This window comes from Cyclopterus lumpus, chromosome 15 (genome assembly GCF_009769545.1).
Source record: "Cyclopterus lumpus isolate fCycLum1 chromosome 15, fCycLum1.pri, whole genome shotgun sequence".
Lineage (NCBI taxonomy): Eukaryota > Metazoa > Chordata > Actinopteri > Perciformes > Cyclopteridae > Cyclopterus > Cyclopterus lumpus.
In genome coordinates, this window is record NC_046980.1 from 4,895,661 (window position 1) to 4,913,017 (window position 17,357).

Genomic DNA, 17,357 nt, shown 5'->3' on the forward strand with positions numbered 1-17,357 from the left:
TGCAGGTGGTCCTTGACTCATTTTCTGTCTGTGCGTGTGTGTGTGTGTGTTTGCTTTTATTTACCCCCGATACTTTAATATTTTGTAAAACACGTCCACCAATTTTTCATTTTTTTTTTTTTTTTTTTCTTCCACAATGTGACGATTTGATTGGATGGACACAAAGTGCAGTAGGGAATTAAATTAACTAAACTAATCACTTCTCTCTTTCCAATAAATATCTTTATTTATATAACGTTTTATATAAATAGCCCAAAAACAAACAAAAAAATCCCGACTTGTTTGGTGAAGTAATTATTTGTTTTATGAAACGTGCTTCAAATAAACCAATTAATGAGCAAATCAGGTTAAATGTCGCTGATATCCCTCCCACACACACACACACACACACACACACACACACACACACACACACACACACACACACACACACACACACACACACACACACACACACACACACACACACTATTTGTCTTTCCATCTGTTATGGCTTTTGCTCATCTGTGGCCTCCAATTATAAAAAGGTGGGAGCGCTTGCCCATGCAGCACTATTATGGGATGCCAATGCAGCATTTTCAACCGATTAATACAGCTTCAGAGGTGAGTGAAGCCTGTTTGATGAGAAGTGCTGCGCTTGGCTGATTTAGCAGCGCTGTGGAAAAGCTCCTCTTCGGGAACATTACTCCAAAAAAAAAATACAAACAGGAAAAATCTTTCACAGCTGGTTGAATGTAAAAAAAATTAATTAAAAAAAAAAAACAGTAGGAAGTGAAGCAATGGATTAATCCATCCGTCATATTTCTGAGGGTTTTGGCCACCGACCTGCCATCACAGTGTCACTCCCGGCCTGGTCAACGCTAAGTGGTGATTGGTTGGACGCCCTCCGGATCAGCTGTCCTCCAATCGCACTGCTGCCCAGACCGTCGATATCTGGAGGGAAATAAGAAGAAGTCAAGTTGTCTGTTGTTGTGATCTGAGTCGAGGATGTCCGTGTTTTTACAATTACATATAATTATATAAGTTATGTGCAAATATTGGTAACATTGTGTCTCTTTAAGAAAAGCAAGAACTAATCTTTTATGTTATCATCTTCAAGGTAAAACAAATGAAGTTTAAAGAGCTTTGACCAGTAAAGTTGGTTGAAAACGTCCCAGAAGGAAACATACAAATGGCAGCGCGAGTACCTGTCAGCACGGTGATGAGCGGCAGGCCGTGGTCCTCCGGTGAGCCCCAGTACCCGGCCTCGCCCAGCAGGTTGCGCTCCAACACCTGATTGTAGAGCTCCTCGATCCAGGCCTGAGAGAGCACCACGAGGACTCCGCTGCTCTGGATCAGACGCACAAACTCCTTCTGCAAAAAAAAAAAAAAACACACACAATCGAAAAATCTATCCTACTCTGCAAATGCACAGTTTATCCCATTTCCAATACACATCTCATCTATTCAACTTCCAATAAATACCACTTCGTTCTACCACACGGTGGCGCTCACCAGGCTGAGGACGGGTGCGAGCGTTCGCCTCCTGTAGTAGTCGCAGCAGCAGAGTTTGAGGTTGAGCAGGAGAGCGTAGTACGACACCAGGTAGAGGGCGTCCGCGTTCATCAGAGACTGACAGCTCAGGGTGTCACCGGCCTCGAAGCCTGGGGAGTGGATCCCACCTGGGGAGGGGGCAGATATTGCGTCATTAAACAATGAAAAATAAAGAAAAAGAAACTTTAAAAGATACAACTAAGTCCACACTGAGGCGGGCTGCAACAACTGACTCTGGTTGGCCGTTTTGTTGGGATTTTGGCTCCTTATTTTGGGAAATATCTGCACAAAAACCTAAACAAACGTCACTTCTAAAATATATATATATTTTCCACATTTTTTACATTATTTTTATTAGTTTAATAACGTTTTTTTTTTTTTTTTATTTGATGCGAGACGCAGAGAGCTGAACGGAGGGAGAGACCAAAAATAAATCACACTAAGTGGGAGGTAAAAGAGAGAGAGAAGTGGTGATGGTGGGAGGAAGGGAATAGTACAGAGGGAGGAGGAGAGAGAAAAGGGAGGAGAGGATACAGAGAAAGCACAAAGGGAAAAGAGAGCAGAGAGAAGAAGGAGAGGAGAAAGAGAAAGAGAAGGATGACAGAGAGAAGGAGGTAGGCTAAGGAGATGAAAGTAAAGAAAGAGGATAAGCAGAGTGAGAGAGGAGGTGGTGGTGGGAAATATAGATGAAGAGGAACGAAGGAGAAAAGGGAGAGAAATGAGAGAGAGAGAGAGAGAGAGAGAGCTGATGATAAGTCAAGTGTTTTAATCGGTATATATATTATATATATTTCATTTGATTCATAATTTTGCCGCGCTGAAGTAAAATAAAACTCCCAGCAGCCTCACTGCTTTTCACAGATGGATTGTGGGGCTTTTTTTTTTTCCTTCTTAAAATCCTCGCGCACATACTGATCAATTAGCTTGTGATTGACACTTTGTCCCCTTGACACCGTGTATTACTGAACAGTTATTGAAAGATTTATTCCACAACCACCGCTGTTCAAACAGCCAGCGTCTCGTTCGGGGACTCAACCCACAGCAGAGACTTCCCCGGTGGCCAGAGCTGAGTAATGAATGAAGTGAGTGCTGCACGGATCGCTCCACCTTCGGCAAATATCCCGTGTTAGTTTAGCGCGCACACACAAACACACACACACCCACACACATCCACACACACCTCCCCCTCCCTCTCACCGGCCTGCAGTCCGGAGCAGAAGCTGGAGGAGAAGTTCTGCAGCGACTGGTCCACCTCGGTGGCGTCGGGCAGCCCCAGCAGCCGGGGCAGCAGCGCCGCCAGCGACTGCACGAACAGCCCGGCGCTCTGCTGGTCGGCCTCCTGGTTGCGCAGCAGCTTGAGCGACAGGGCGGCGGTGCGCAGGGAGCGGTGGCCCGGGCAGTCGCGAGGCGTCTGCTGCTCCTCGTCCGCCAGCGAGACGTTGTCGGAGCCGATGTCCGACACGTCGGAGCGGCCCGAGTCCTTCTCCGCGGCCATGGAGTACTGGTCGCACGAGTCGAACTCCGTGCGCGACAAGTCCTGCTCCTCGATGCTGGCGAACCAACGGGGTGAAGATATCGATGACGTCACTTTGACACGGTTGATGGGACATTTTTTTTTTTTTAAGAGGCATGCGCTGCAACGTACCTGAAGTTGCTCTCGCTGTAACGCGACCCTCCTCCGTGGGGCGGCCTGGTCCTGGACTCCACGGACAGGAAGTTGGTGATGTCGGGGTGGACGAGGCCGTGACTTCGCTGCACCACATCTGGAGGAACCGCAGCTCCTCTTTCTCCCCCACCAACGTCTCCTCCTCTTTCTTTTTCTCCCCTCCCCTCAACCCCAGTCGCTCGTCCTCCCTCCTCCCGCTGGCTCCCCTGGTTCTCCTCGAGGCCCGGCTCACGTCCGCTTCCCTCCTGGCCGCCACGGGATGAGGTCGAGGGCAGGCGCGCATCCTCGCCACACTCCTCGGGAGTCGTGCGGCCCAGAACCGCGGCGAGCTCCCCGGCCACCCCGGCCTCCAGGTCCACAGTGGTCTGTCCCGTTTCCGTGGTGATGCTGATGCTGATGTCGGGGCTGCGCTCGGTGGCGGCGGCGGCCGCGTGGGAGGAAGAAGATCCGGTGTCCCAGGGAGGCTGCTCGGAGGACAGGATGTGTCTCTGCCACCTGAAATCGGCCTCGTTGATCTCCATGGACTCGCGCGTCGACTCCGTCCCCTCTTTCAGATCCTCCAGCCGTCTGAGGAGAAGCCGAGCCTGAGAAACAGACGACTCCTGTTTACGGTTTTTGTACTTAAAAACCCACGGATTTCTTAAAAACAGGAGCCGCCGCCGCACCTGCTCAGATTGAATGCCGCGGCCGTGCGACAGCTCGTCCAGCGCCCCGAGGAGAGCGCAGGCACAGGAGACCGACGAGTAGCACGCCTCGATGCCTCCCTTCACGCAGGCCTCGGTCATGCCGTCCATCACTCTGGAGGAGGAGGCAGAAGAAGCACATCATGTCTTCACCGCTTTGGTTGCTTTCGGTAAAGAAATCCGCCGGGATTTAAATTCCATTTTGGTTAATCATCTAATTGCTTCGGTGGAATATTGTGATGTGCACTTTATTATCAGATTACCAGATGGAATATACAACTTATTATATAAGGAACATCATCAGGAGTAAAACGTCAAGCTCAGGACAACTGTAATAATATATATATATATATTCTGTGCAAAGTAAGTGTAAGAGAAAGAACAACGAGAAGAAGAGTCACTCACAGCTTAAGCAGGTCCAGGTGGGACTTCCTCTTTGAGAAGGAGCGCTTCCTGGTTTCAGGCTCAGCCACGCAAGGACCGGCGAGGTCGTACAGCCGCTGGGGACTGCCCAGGATCTAACACACACACACACACACACACACACACACACACACACACACACACACACACACACACACACATTCTTATACTTTAGTGAAGTGGAAAGGATTATATATGGCTCCATATAGTTCTAATATGCTCTGAAAAAAAAAAAGAAAAGAAAAGGTGAGCAGTGAGGTCTCCTCCTCCCACCTCCTTCATGATGCGGATGGCCTCGGTGCGGTGCTGAGGAGGCGGGTACAGCAGGATCCTGTGGTACAGCGACTGCAGCACCGGCTTCATCGACTCCACGCAGTTCACCAGACGCACGAGCTCCGCGGCGATGTAACACACGGTCCGCACTACCGGCGCGATCCTGGCGGGGGCGCTGGAGGAGCAGCCGGACCCTCGGCCTTGATCGGACACCCCTCCACCGAAGGGGTCCACCTCCTGGCTGAATCCTGGAGGTGAAAACGAGGATGAAGCACTTAACATCACGTTCTCCTCACATGTAGAACCAAAAGAAACGTCTAAAAAGATCTGGTTTCATTCAGAGGATCGGCGGTTCGATCCCCCGGCTCTGCTAGCTCTCGTCGAAGTGCCCTTGAGCAAGACTCTTAACCCTGAATGGCTCTCCGTTGCTGTGTTTACGGTGTATGAATGTAAGTTGCTGGAAATAAAACATACTGTACAGTCTATATATTTATTGTACTGAATATGGGTCTCAGTTTCCAAGCTCTGGATTTTTTTTTAAAGAGGTAAAAATCAACCGCTTCCTGTATATTTGGTTCAAGATGGACCCAGACTGTTTAATTATTTAATCCCTCATTAAGTAAACGAGCTCGTTCCAAACCACGTTGACGTCAGACTCAAAAAGTCCTCCAACGAGTTTCTCCAACAGACACATGAAACCATTTCAAACTAGCCCTCGTATTCTTTGTATACATTGTGAAGGCCTCCCACGGTGGGGGGGGGGGGGGGGGGGGTCCGGTTACCTAGACTGTGGCGGTCCGAGAGGCGGTCTGACGCGCCCGTGTAGCCGTGGTGGGAAGCGATTGTTTTGTCGTTGGCGGGGTTTCCCATGATCGCCACGAGGGACGGACACAGCTGCTTCCTGGGTGAAGGAATATTATAGGGTTATGAATACATAAGAGCGCAGTGAGCAATTGTAAAAAAAAAAAAAAATATGTATTATTATTCAAGATATCCAAAAAGTAGCATTAACTGGATAAAAAAAGCTTCACGTAAAGCATCTCCTAAACATTTAAATGAGATCACCGACACACATTTCTTGATACGCGAGATTAGAAAAGAGCGTCGCGTCTCACCACACGAGGTCGGCGAACCCCCTGGACAGGTGCATTGTGGGAGGGCAGCTGCTGAGCATGGAGAGGATGCACTCTAGGTAGAGGAGCTGCAGGAGCTGGTTCTCACTGGAGGATGGGGAGACACGACAACCAAATCGGGAACATATTACACGTTGAGGCTTTTGTTATTTAAAAAAAGAAGAAGAACATTACGCCAAACAACGGGGGAAAGCTGCGGTGTCACCTGTCCACCGACTCCAGCCTCTCGCAGAAAACCGTCAGCACCGTCACCACGTCTTCACACAGAGCCTGGCTGGTGGGAGAAACATCTGCAAAAAAACACACGCACACAATAACGAGTGAATTCATGGCACCTTCGTTATTGATAATGTTAAAAAACAAACAAAAAAAAAACATAATTATTCTTGCCTGTCTCTCACATTTCTCTCTCTCCGCCCCCCCCCCCCCCACATTTCTTTGTAATAAATAAAATTAATCAGTACCATCTCCGTGATGCCGTTTGTCTCGTGTTTGCATGTGTGTGTGTGTGTGTGTGTGTGTGTGTGTGAGAGGCGTTTCTTACTACTACGGTGATTACAGCCGTTTATGTGGCTATGAAACCGTTTGTTCTGAGCACTAAAGAAGCGCCATGTTGAGAGCCGTGTGGAGACAACAGAGATGTTTTGGCTTTCAATATTTCCCAACATGTTCCAAGTATTCTTATAATTCTCTCGATGTTTACTTCGATTATACGTATGAGCATCGGGGTGGGGGGGGGGGGTGGTTAAACTGTAGAGTTAGTGGACTGCATTGTATTTAGAGGCGTTTCTATTATTATGTAAATGTCAGGACAGAAAATGTTAAACACCTCTCAATATAAATGTTGTCCACTACACATCACAACATACAGACGTAACTACGTTGGCATATTTCCAATAATGTCGACATTAACGGAGCGTTACACACTTAGTGAAAAGGTCACATTCCTGGCAGCTGTTGTGCATTGAACCGTCATAAATTGTACAGGTTGACAGAATGCTGCGGTGCATCGTGTGCACAGAGAGGACTGCAGCTCCAGAGGTGGAGGATAGCGCCGGCAAAAGACGTCGCCCTACCTCTTCTGTGCAGCGGCGGCGCCGTCACCTCGTCTCCATCTGCGCCCTGCGGGAGGAGGAGCACACGACGGGAGGCTTGTGGGTCTTTTTTTGTGGGGGTGGGGGGGGGGGGGGGGATGGGGGCTTCAGTGTCAACACAGGTGTGAGTAAGTGAGTTTGAGTCTCGTCTATTCACAGGAAACGTTTACGTGTGTTTCTGATTGACTTACATGTGTCTTTGTGTCATATTAACATGTGTGTTTGTGAACATATTAGAGATATCTCTTAATTGTCTAATATACTCTGCAGTATATTGCGAAATTTGTTTTTTATAGATTGTTGTTGATCACGCATTGAGTTATCATTAATAAACGATGCAATCAGTAAAACTTTACTGTCTCAATTGTACAGAGCCCAAAAGTGACACTTTGAAAATGTTTTATTAAAATCAAAAACAATACAAAATAAACGCGACAAATCCCGAATGTTTCACGTTTAGTCTCAAAGGTTTTTTATTTTTAATGTCTATATGTGCGTCCGTGTCTGCAGCTACTGTGTTGTGTGCGTCGTGTACCTCTTGTCTGTGTCTCAGCTGCAGCGTCAGGTCGCCCAGTATCTGGCTCAACGTGGCTCGGACCGCCGTGTTGATGCTGCGCTGGTGACAGCTGGACATGTAGGTCTGGATACACACCTACACACACACACACACACACACACACACACACACACACACACCTGTCAATGTGTGATCTTTCTAATGTCTGAGTCACAAAAGCAGATCAGGTCATGACGCACATCCCCCCCATCCCGAGAAAAGCATCTATGATTAAAAAGGGGAGGTTTCCATGGCGTCAAAGGTTACCACGGTTACCAGACATATGAGAGAGAGGGGGGGGGGGGGGGGGGGGGAGATGCATCGTCAGTGTTTCAAAACATCTTACGGCCAGATTAGAAGGTCACGGAGTTAGTGAGCAGCGGAGCAACACAAACACTTCCTGTGACGCCGGCTTTTATCAAAAGTGCCTCGCAGCACCACGAGAGTGTGGTTAATCACACAGGGTCCCAGGAGCGGCAGTGGTGTCTCACTCTTCACATTCAGGTGGTAAACACACACACACACACACACACACACACACGCACGCACACGCACACGCACACACAAAAGGCGAGGACAGGCACATTTTCCATACAGCACATTTCATACCCGTGAGAGCTCACAGATTTCACAAGAAACACATGATAGAAGAAAAAAAAGCACACAGAAATAAAAAAAACAATGAAATAGACATAGATAAATTGAGATTTGAAAAAGAAAACGTATTAAAAAGGAATGGTGATATATATATATATATATATATATATATTTTTTAAAACAATAAGATGAAGGGTTTTAGGGAAGAGATAGAGAGCTCGTCAGCAATGAAATGTGATTTATTTCACCAATTACAAAACGGCCTCCCAGCCTGGAGCTCCAAACAAAGACCATCTCTTCTAATTATACTTGGATGTTAAGTCTTGGCATCCTCTGGGATGCTTTCCACCTCCTCCACCTAGGCCTAATCAATGGAGGATCAATACTGCATCATTAAGCCTTCCAGAACCAGCATGTGTGTGTGTGTGTGTGTGTGTGTGTGTGTGTGTGAGATGAACAAGAGAGAAGAGGGACCACCCTTCTGCTGCCTTCCTAAAATTATAACTTCTTCTTCTTGGAAACGACAATACATGCATTTACAACATCATCCAAATATAATAATAGGTACTTTACAGCGACATCTGTGCATGCATTACTCTCTACACAGACACAATGGTGTTCAACATGTGAACGTAAGTGATAAAATGACTGCAGCTATTACGTCCTCTGCCTGCAGGTGGCGATAACGCCACGTCATGCCTTCCCTTGTCCACTAGGTGGCGCAGGTGCAGAATTTGGTCTGAATGCGACACAACTGCTCCCGCCAGGTTCGTGGCACAACGCCGGTGAACTCCATTGGAGGAGATTTCCTGGCATTTGGTCGCCATCAGTGGCAGTGTTTTTTGTTGTTGTTTTTTTTTTTTTACATATAAAGAATAGGGGCAACCTATTACCGTTTAAAAAACTAGAACCGGACAGCGCTGCGCGTGCATTTACACGACTGACGGTGGGAAAAGTTTGAATGTGGAAATCGATTCAGCTGACGGAGAAATCAGAATCAACGAGGAGCCAAAGTATCTCAGGCATCTTTGAGCTGGAAAAATCAAAATGCAACACACACACACACACACGCGCACACACACACACGCACACACACAAAGGCATGTCATGTATACGTGTCGCTGCATAAGCATCTTAAAACACTACAAACGTAAAAGGGGACTGAAACCTGGAGGCAACCACATTTTCAGTTCCGGCAACCAAAAGCTGAGCCTCATTGTTTGTATGGGATGGTACTGATAATAGAGTGGTGCTGACAACCTCTCCAGCAACTGAGTTATGACCCCCCCCCCCCACACACACACACACACACACACACACACACCAGATGGCCGTCCCTGGCAGCACGCAGCCCATTTACACAACATGTCGAGCAGGTTTTTACGAGCTGTTAATGGACGTCAGACACACAGGAGCTGCTGCTGAGTGAAGTGATGTCACAGGACAGGTAACATTCATTTGGGTTGAAGTTTGGAGATAACAGGGGAGGCTGGTGGGGGGAGGGGGGGGGGGTCTCCTTTACTGTTACAATATGCTTTTTGTCCTGCGCAGGGGGGATTATGAAGACCCTTATCTGAAGACTATCATTTTGAGTGTCACGTAAAGTGTGCAGCTGTAATCAGATCCACTTTAATGGCAATAAAACATAAGAGTACCAAAAAAGGCAACCGTTTCTTTTTCGGTGCCAATTCCTCAAAATGGTTGCAACCATGGCAACTGCGACGAGAGTGCCAGAAAGAGTTATTACTGAGCTTCATTGGACTTGGCTCCACGTTGTCTCCACAGCCGACAAAACACCACCAGGAAGGAAAAGCTCAGTCCAGACTTCATCTTTGTCACAACGTATGGAATCAGATGTATTTATTCAGAGTCATAAATGTGATCCATCAAAAGAGTTTGTGCCACCAACACAACCTTTTTCCAACCAGGTTAGTCCACTATCTCAATGAAGGTTGTTATGTGGCAAATATCTAGTGTGTGTGTGTGTGTGTGTGTGTGTGTGTGTGTGTGTGTGTGTGTGTGTGTGTGTGTGTGTGTGTGTGTGTGCAAGGACCACACATCTCAACTTCCTGAATAATGGACGAAAGTACAGCATGAGACAAGGCCTTCGAGTGTGGGGGGGGAGGAGCAAAAGCATCACCTTTTTTATTATTAAAATAGATTGAGCTCATGTGCTTCTCGCTTTGTAAACGGTTTCGCCGTCTTTAAAAAAAAAAAAAAAAAAAAAAGTGAAACGTTTGGGACCAAATCGATCAATACTGGGACCGCGAAAGAATCGATACGCTTTTCTCGTCTTGGCTGCAACTGGAATCCTCTTTTGCCACCACAACACAAGACACACATTCACACACACACACACACACACACACACACGCACACAAGCACAATCGAGGAGCCATTTGGGGTTCGATATCCCAGGGACCGGGGGGGTCGAACCCCCGACCTTCTGATTAGTGGACGTCTGACCCCTCCTCACCAACAGCAGCGCAGGTATAATGAGGTGGGTTAATTGGTTGCTTCGTTGGAACTTGTTTTCCAGAAGTCATTAAGGCTCATTTAGCTTTTAAATAAACAGCCTGAGGGGTGAGCCGTGAACACGTGTCTCCTATTCGTTACCTGTGACACTTTAATTATTCATGTCCAACACCCGGTACATAAAGAAAATCATTTTATGGGATGCAAACAATCCCATTTATGATGTAAACCAAGAGAAACCCATTTCTTAGACGCATTCTCAAATACAGCCACACACATTATCTAAAATATTAATTTCTGCATAAAGCAAAACAGAAAGTCCCCTTTTTTTTTTTTTTTTGTTGCTACATGCATAACCTCACATATCCGAAGAGGTTCACGCCGTCCTACCTCAGCGATCCGGAGGATGGAGTCTCCGTTGATGTCAAAGTTTGGCGAGTAGGTGATGCACAGCAGGACCTGCACACAGGAGACAGAAACACGCGATAAAGATATAAACAAATTCATATCAGTTCACACGCTATACATTCAGGACCTGGGGTCAGGATTGTACCTTCATGACCTCCACCTGCAGGTCTTCATGGAGGGATGGGGTGACTCTGATGGCCTCCAGCATCTGGCTGAGCAGCTGCTTCTCCAGGACCTCCAACTCCACGCCGACCCCGCCCACCAACCTGTCCTCACACAGGAGCTTCTGATTGGACAGAAGGGAGAGAGGGCTTTAACGAAGCAGCTGCTTCCCTCGCGATGTCCAAGTAAATGCATATGTTAATCTGAAGTGGCAAAAAAGTTCCAGATAAAAAATAATTTGATGCTGGTGCACAGTGTTTTCTTTTTATTTCACACATTTCTTGTGTGCAACCAGCTTGTGTGGGAAATAATTCTGATGTGCAGGAGGTTTATAGCAAGACTGTAGTGGCAATTAATGTTTAAAACACAAAAACATCGCAGAGTCTTACATTCCGTATCTTAAATTGGCTTGCTTGGTCATACTAGAGTTAATAACGCTGTATTGAGTTGAACAAAAGATGCATTTTATTGCTTTTCAAATTGTAAAAAGGAAGATTTCTTCTTTAAATTTAAGTTGATGTTGAGGTACCTGCATCCCAGTAAGCGCCGCCTGTCCCAGTTTGGTGTTTTTAGACTCCAGAGCCATCTGTAGAGGCAGCAGACAGCGCTCTCTGGAAGCAAGAACACAACAACTGTCACCATCATCCGCTCTCCCACTGAGAAAAAAAGGGAGTCCTGAAACTCAGAAATGAGTCAGCGTTTCAAAGTCAATGTTTTTTTGTTTGGTAGAAATAACGTACGCATCATAAACTTTGCGTTCATTCATTTGTGTTTATTTTCCCCGAACCGTCGTCGAGGGAACCGGCGTGATGCTAACTTCTGGAGTTAGCATCCCCAGAAATACATAACATATTAAACCTGAAATCGGCAGGAAATGTTCCCCGTTTTAAGCAACGGTACTGAACAGGAAGTAGGCTTTTGGAGGACGGAGGCAGATCAGCGGAATAGGACACGGCCTCGGTCTTGACCTCCGTCGTGACCTCCAGATCCTCCTCCCTCCTTCCTGCTCTTCGTGGTACTGCACATGCTTCAAATTCAGGATTCTCTTTTCTTGATTCTCTGCAATTTCCTTTTAATTCTAGGCGGACATTGATGGTATTTGGTAGGAAGCTACAGATTCAGTACAAGAATGATAATTTTTGTGGATTTGCAATATAAATTACTCTAGACTAGAGCAGCTAGCCTAAAAAAAATTTTAAAAAAAGCTTTAGAAAAGGACCTTAAGCTATTTATCAAATGCTCAGAAATGTGTTTGAATCGTCTACGTGAGATAATGAACACAAAGACATTCCTCGTCAAAGCACTGATGCATTTCCTGCATCTTGACTTCATTCATTTGCGTCTCACGGCAACTTCACCTCAGAGAGAAACCGTCGTTTTTTCTCCCGTCGGGCCAGCGCGGAACCGGAAGCGTCCATCTTGGTTCGAACGGTTCCGAGCTTCGTGGAGGCCGAAGGAGCCCGCCGGACGAGCACCGTCGCACAAAACACATTATCATCAATATTTAATCCCATAATCCGTAACGAAGGCAACAGGGAGGGGAGGGGGGGGGTTATCGAATGAATAATTCACGACGTCTGAAAGTAGTTTTCGGCACGTGGACTTTTAAACCGCCGCTCCGTCCGGAGTGTTCTGATGACACGGTGTCAGTTACGTTATGATAATGAAACGGGATCGTGATCGGTTGGAGAGCTGAACAACAGGAGCGCCGGTTCAAGTCGAATATCACAACAGGCCTGCAACATAATATATTAAAAAGAAATCCAGCCGGCTCATAAAGTTGCGTTTATTGTGCACACGGAGAATTTCAGAATCAGGTACGATCACGTCTGGAGAAGTCGGTTTGTGGATTTTTAATAAATCCATCCAATAGAAATGGAGCTCTACTGTTAATTGTGTCTTTAAATTTACTTTGAGGGCCTCCGGCACATGATCACCAGCTTCGGTTCTCTTCCTCTAACCCTAACCCTAACCCGGGTTCACTGGACGTCTTCTCGGTGCAGGGAACACACATTTGGGTGGTTTGAGCCCATCCACTATTTATTATATATGTTTTTTAAAAAGCTCAGGGAAAATGTTTTGTAATGTTATATTTGCAGCTTTTAGTGTGAAGAGCTCCTCTTTTACTTGTCAAGTGACTCAAAAAACTATTTAAAAGCCCCCCCCCCCCCCTCTCTCCCGAGTTAATATTCGTCACGTGTTGCGTCGCATTGCACAATATTTGAACCGACCGATGGTATTTCATCCAGCCGCTGCAGCTGATTTCATATCTTCTCTGTTAATCGTCCTGTACAGTGTTTAAAACCGAGTGATGTGGAAGTTCAGTGCTCAAATTCTATATTTGCATCAGCATCCCAGGGAGGATTTGATTGTTCAAATTCATTCAAAAATCACACACGGTGTGTAAAATAGAGGAAAATATAGCCACGTGGCTCCGAGAGGAACACTTCAATATTTGGTTATTCATGTCTAAACACACACACACACACACACACACACTGTGCGGCTGGAAGGCAAAGCTACCGCGTCCGACAACCGGTGACCAGCAGCTCCTAATGTCTCTGGTTGAGGTTCCGGTTGTTTGGGACTCCGAAGCTTTGAGTCGAAGTGAAACTGACAGTTCAACTCACCGAAGCTGTGAAGGGGAAATCTTGGCGGATCCATTCGGAGACTCCAGGGTTTCTGTCAGTTAACGGCACAAAGAAAAGAGAACAATGGATTTAATAATGAACTAACGGGCATGCCTGGATTACATTGGTCTAAAAAAAGCAATGACTTCTCATGGCGTTACGTATCGTTTGTTGAGACTCCAAACACAAATCTGGTTCCCCAGACTAAAGCTAATGTCAACAGTTTTGAGAATATTATTATAATCCCAAACTAAAGCACCATTTCCTCAGTTTGCCCAGCTGTTTTGTTTAATTACACTTTTATTGGTAAACAACCCCCAAAATGCCTAAAATAAGACAAATGCAGAGTTATTCATCAACTATATATATATATATATATATATATATATATATATATATATATATATATATAAAACAAACTGTATCTAAGGAACCTTGAGAGGTGTCACCTTGGGGATACGCGACTGCAACTTCCCTCGTATTAAACTTGAAATATGACACCTGCTGACATCGCTTAAAAAAAGCACTGCATCAATCTTCTGTTCCTCTGCACAGGCAGTCATGTTGCATACAATACTATACTGTGTGGGTGTGTGTGTGTGTGTGTGTCTCTCTCTAAAAGGTAGCGACCTTCACATCACTTCGGAGGTAAATATGTGAGCTGCCGTTATGGGCGTGTCCTGTAAAACTTAACTGAAACATGGCACACAGGATAGTGTCTGTTTTTCCACCACGCGGAGGCCTCACTTCTCACTCTCACACACACACACACACACACACGGTCTGCAGACCACTTAACACCCTGTTAGGTTTAACCCCCCCCCCTTGCAGTGTGTGTGCATTAAGTTAGTGTGTGCCTGTGCTAGATTAAGTGTGTGTGCCTTCATCAGCACAATCTGAGCTCTCTCCCCACTTGACGGCTGGCGAATCGTGCCTTTAAATACTAATAATATCCCCACTGACGTCAGTGGAAAGCTCTTTTTCCACCTGCTTGAATGGTGTTTGTTGGATCTTTTGACCGTCACGTGTTTCTAAAAGATGTTTCAGAGGCTTTTCTGGAGGAGAGAACTTCTGGGGGAAGCACTGATCTGTGCAGACAAGACACCGATGAGACCAGCAAAGAGTTACTTGAATACGTTTTTTTTTTTGATGGTTTCTGTGTCTGCAAGATATACTCAAAGTCATGGAACTTCATTTAAATTCAAACAGCCCTTTTAGTTGGGTAGGAGATGACTGGTGAGTCAGCAAAAACGTCAGTATCGATGACCGTTATGCATGATGTCATCATATGATATGGTCTGATATCATCACATCCGCTTGACATCGAGCTCCAAGATGTGTAATCAGAAATCTGCACTCGGTAGTGTTATGCATGCTCATCCTGCCTCTGAATAATCTGAGCGGTTTAAAGTGTGTGCTCGAGGTCTTCCAGAACGGTGCGTTCATGGTCCATCTTGCAGACAGGATAATGTGCTTTTTATTTACTGGAAGAAGTTACTGTGATGTTGCACAGATTCAGGTGGGATTTTTATAAATGGTCTGAAAAGAACTGAATGAGTTTTTTGGACATTACTAGTTTATGTTCCAACTCTGCATGTTGATCCCAGAGAGCCAGTCAAAAATTAAAAATACATTTAAAAAAAACAGCAGGTGCATCTATTAAAAAATATATATTATTTGTATTCCTGTTTTGAAATATAAAAATAAATAAAAACCACAAAGACAACAACATCCCTCCACCCCACTATCAGTCTTTGGCCACCTTAAATTAACTTGTGAGAAACATTGATTTTTGTTGTGGTTTCTTGATACAAAATAATAGGCCTGTGGAATTACAGGAGCTGCTCCATGTTACCCCAAAGGTGAAGAACACAACCCCCATAAAAAAAAGACCTTTTGCCAGCCCCTCCTGCAGCCGGAGAACCGGAGCAGGAGAACCAGGAGAACCAGGAGCCAGGAGGAGAAGGGAGCGGCAGCTGTCGCGCACTCACCCCGGGCGTAGACGCAGGCATCGCGCAGAGCTTTGTGCTTGTGTCCGGACGCGTCTTTCTGCAGCTTCCGCAGGGTTTCCTCCATGCTGGCTGCGACGCGACGAGCGGCGTGTTGATCTCAGGAGGATCCGCGAGACGTGTTCTTTAAGGGTGCAGCGACAGCATCCCTAACCCCCCCCCTCCACCACCACCCTGTAATGAAGGCGATGATTCATTCAACCCACGACCAGCCAATGATGTCAGGCCAGCCGTCAAATCCGCTGGATGTGGAAGAAGGAAGCTTCTCTCTTATTTTTCTTTTTTTTTTCTCCTCTTCTTATTGTTGTTGTTGTTGTTGTTGTTGTCCCACCTCTATTTGGCTTCCGGGGAATAACAGCGAAGATAATCATACACCTGACAAGACGATCCACATTAATTGTCGCCCACGAACACAGCGAATAAACGCCACTCTCCGGTCCCCGTCCCCCCCCCCCCCCCACCCACCGGCCGGTGGTTTATTCCTCAGCACCGCCGTGTTTTGAAAATCCGGTCCAGTGGCCGGGCGTCGTCTTCCCCGGTGTCCCGGTGTCCAGATCCCGGCAGCCACGTTATCCCCCAAAATAAAGCTGCGTGGCGCGCGAGGAAAATGACACAAAGGGGGATTTTAATCCAATCTGGCAACACAGTATTTACACCGTTTTCCCGTCAGAGATTTTGAAACCGCGGCAGGGATCGTGGGAGTCACTGGAACGGGACTTCCGGCCTCGGTGCGGCGGCAGGCGGAGGAAGCGTGAGATGGAGCTCCCTTGGAGTGATCATTTTATATATAATGTAAAATATGTATTTTAAAAAACTAGATATAATAGTTTTCAGTGCAACAAAAAACAAATAAACATTCCTTGTAACATACTTCCATATATACTATGAACTATGAAGACAAATACATCCATCCCATAATCCTATAGTCGTAAATGGTGCATTTTGACATGCAAAGTTTACATTGGTGCCTTTGTATTAATTTAAATTATGATGCTGAGGACTAAAGTTCTAGAGTGAATTTGATTAGTTTTAGTCCAAAAAAGTTAGAGTTTCAAGAAAAGAGTGTAATGTTACCGAGAAGCACGTCATTACAAGTCCACAGAGAGAAGTCCTGAACCAACACCAAGAGAGACCACACCTCTAATCCCCTCCCTCTGTTATTTCCTGCAGGCTCCCTGTGAGGTGGAGGAGCAGCACCTCCACCTGTCCTTTGCATTTTTTTAAATAGTATTTGCAAAAGCCATATTGCAGCTGGCTCCCCTTCATGAAGAGGATCAGGCAGCTGGCTCCCCTTCATGAAGAGGATCAGACAGCTGGCTCCCCTTCATGAAGAGGACCAGGCAGCTGGATCCCCTTCATGAAGAGGACCAGACAGCTGGATCCCCTTCATGAAGAGGACCAGGCAGCTGGATCCCCTTCATGAAGAGGATCAGGCAGCTGGCTCCCCTTCATGAAGAGGACCAGGCAGCTGGCTCCCCTTCATGAAGAGGATCAGGCTTTTACCTGCAGCTGGCTCCCCTTCATGAAGAGGACCAGACAGCTGGATCCCCTTCATGAAGAGGACCAGGCAGCTGGATCCCCTTCATGAAGAGGACCAGACAGCTGGATCCCCTTCATGAAGAGGACCAGGCAGCTGGATCCCCTTCATGAAGAGGACCAGACAGCTGGATCCTCTTCATGAAGAGGACCAGACAGCTGGCTCCCCTTCATGAAGA

General features: G+C 46.4%; 1 protein-coding gene across 1 annotated transcript in view; it reads right to left on the minus strand.

Annotated features, from left to right (window-relative positions):
- Positions 1-15,761, minus strand: part of arfgef3 (ARFGEF family member 3) — a 34,724-nt gene extending 18,963 nt beyond the window's left edge. Inside the window, exons 1-19 of the mRNA XM_034552834.1 lie at positions 15,625-15,761; positions 13,634-13,685; positions 11,533-11,614; positions 10,987-11,127; positions 10,824-10,892; positions 7,341-7,457; positions 6,788-6,833; positions 5,917-6,001; positions 5,694-5,798; positions 5,361-5,479; positions 4,579-4,826; positions 4,288-4,400; positions 3,865-3,997; positions 3,432-3,783; positions 3,179-3,311; positions 2,731-3,083; positions 1,495-1,661; positions 1,188-1,353; positions 826-933 (exon numbers count right to left, since the gene is read on the minus strand). Of these exons, the coding sequence (XP_034408725.1) occupies positions 826-933; positions 1,188-1,353; positions 1,495-1,661; positions 2,731-3,083; positions 3,179-3,311; positions 3,432-3,783; positions 3,865-3,997; positions 4,288-4,400; positions 4,579-4,826; positions 5,361-5,479; positions 5,694-5,798; positions 5,917-6,001; positions 6,788-6,833; positions 7,341-7,457; positions 10,824-10,892; positions 10,987-11,127; positions 11,533-11,614; positions 13,634-13,685; positions 15,625-15,709 (2,674 nt within the window). The 5' untranslated portion in view covers positions 15,710-15,761. The remainder of the gene's footprint in view (positions 1-825; positions 934-1,187; positions 1,354-1,494; positions 1,662-2,730; positions 3,084-3,178; positions 3,312-3,431; positions 3,784-3,864; positions 3,998-4,287; positions 4,401-4,578; positions 4,827-5,360; positions 5,480-5,693; positions 5,799-5,916; positions 6,002-6,787; positions 6,834-7,340; positions 7,458-10,823; positions 10,893-10,986; positions 11,128-11,532; positions 11,615-13,633; positions 13,686-15,624) is intronic.
- Between the last annotated feature and the right edge of the window lie 1,596 nt (positions 15,762-17,357).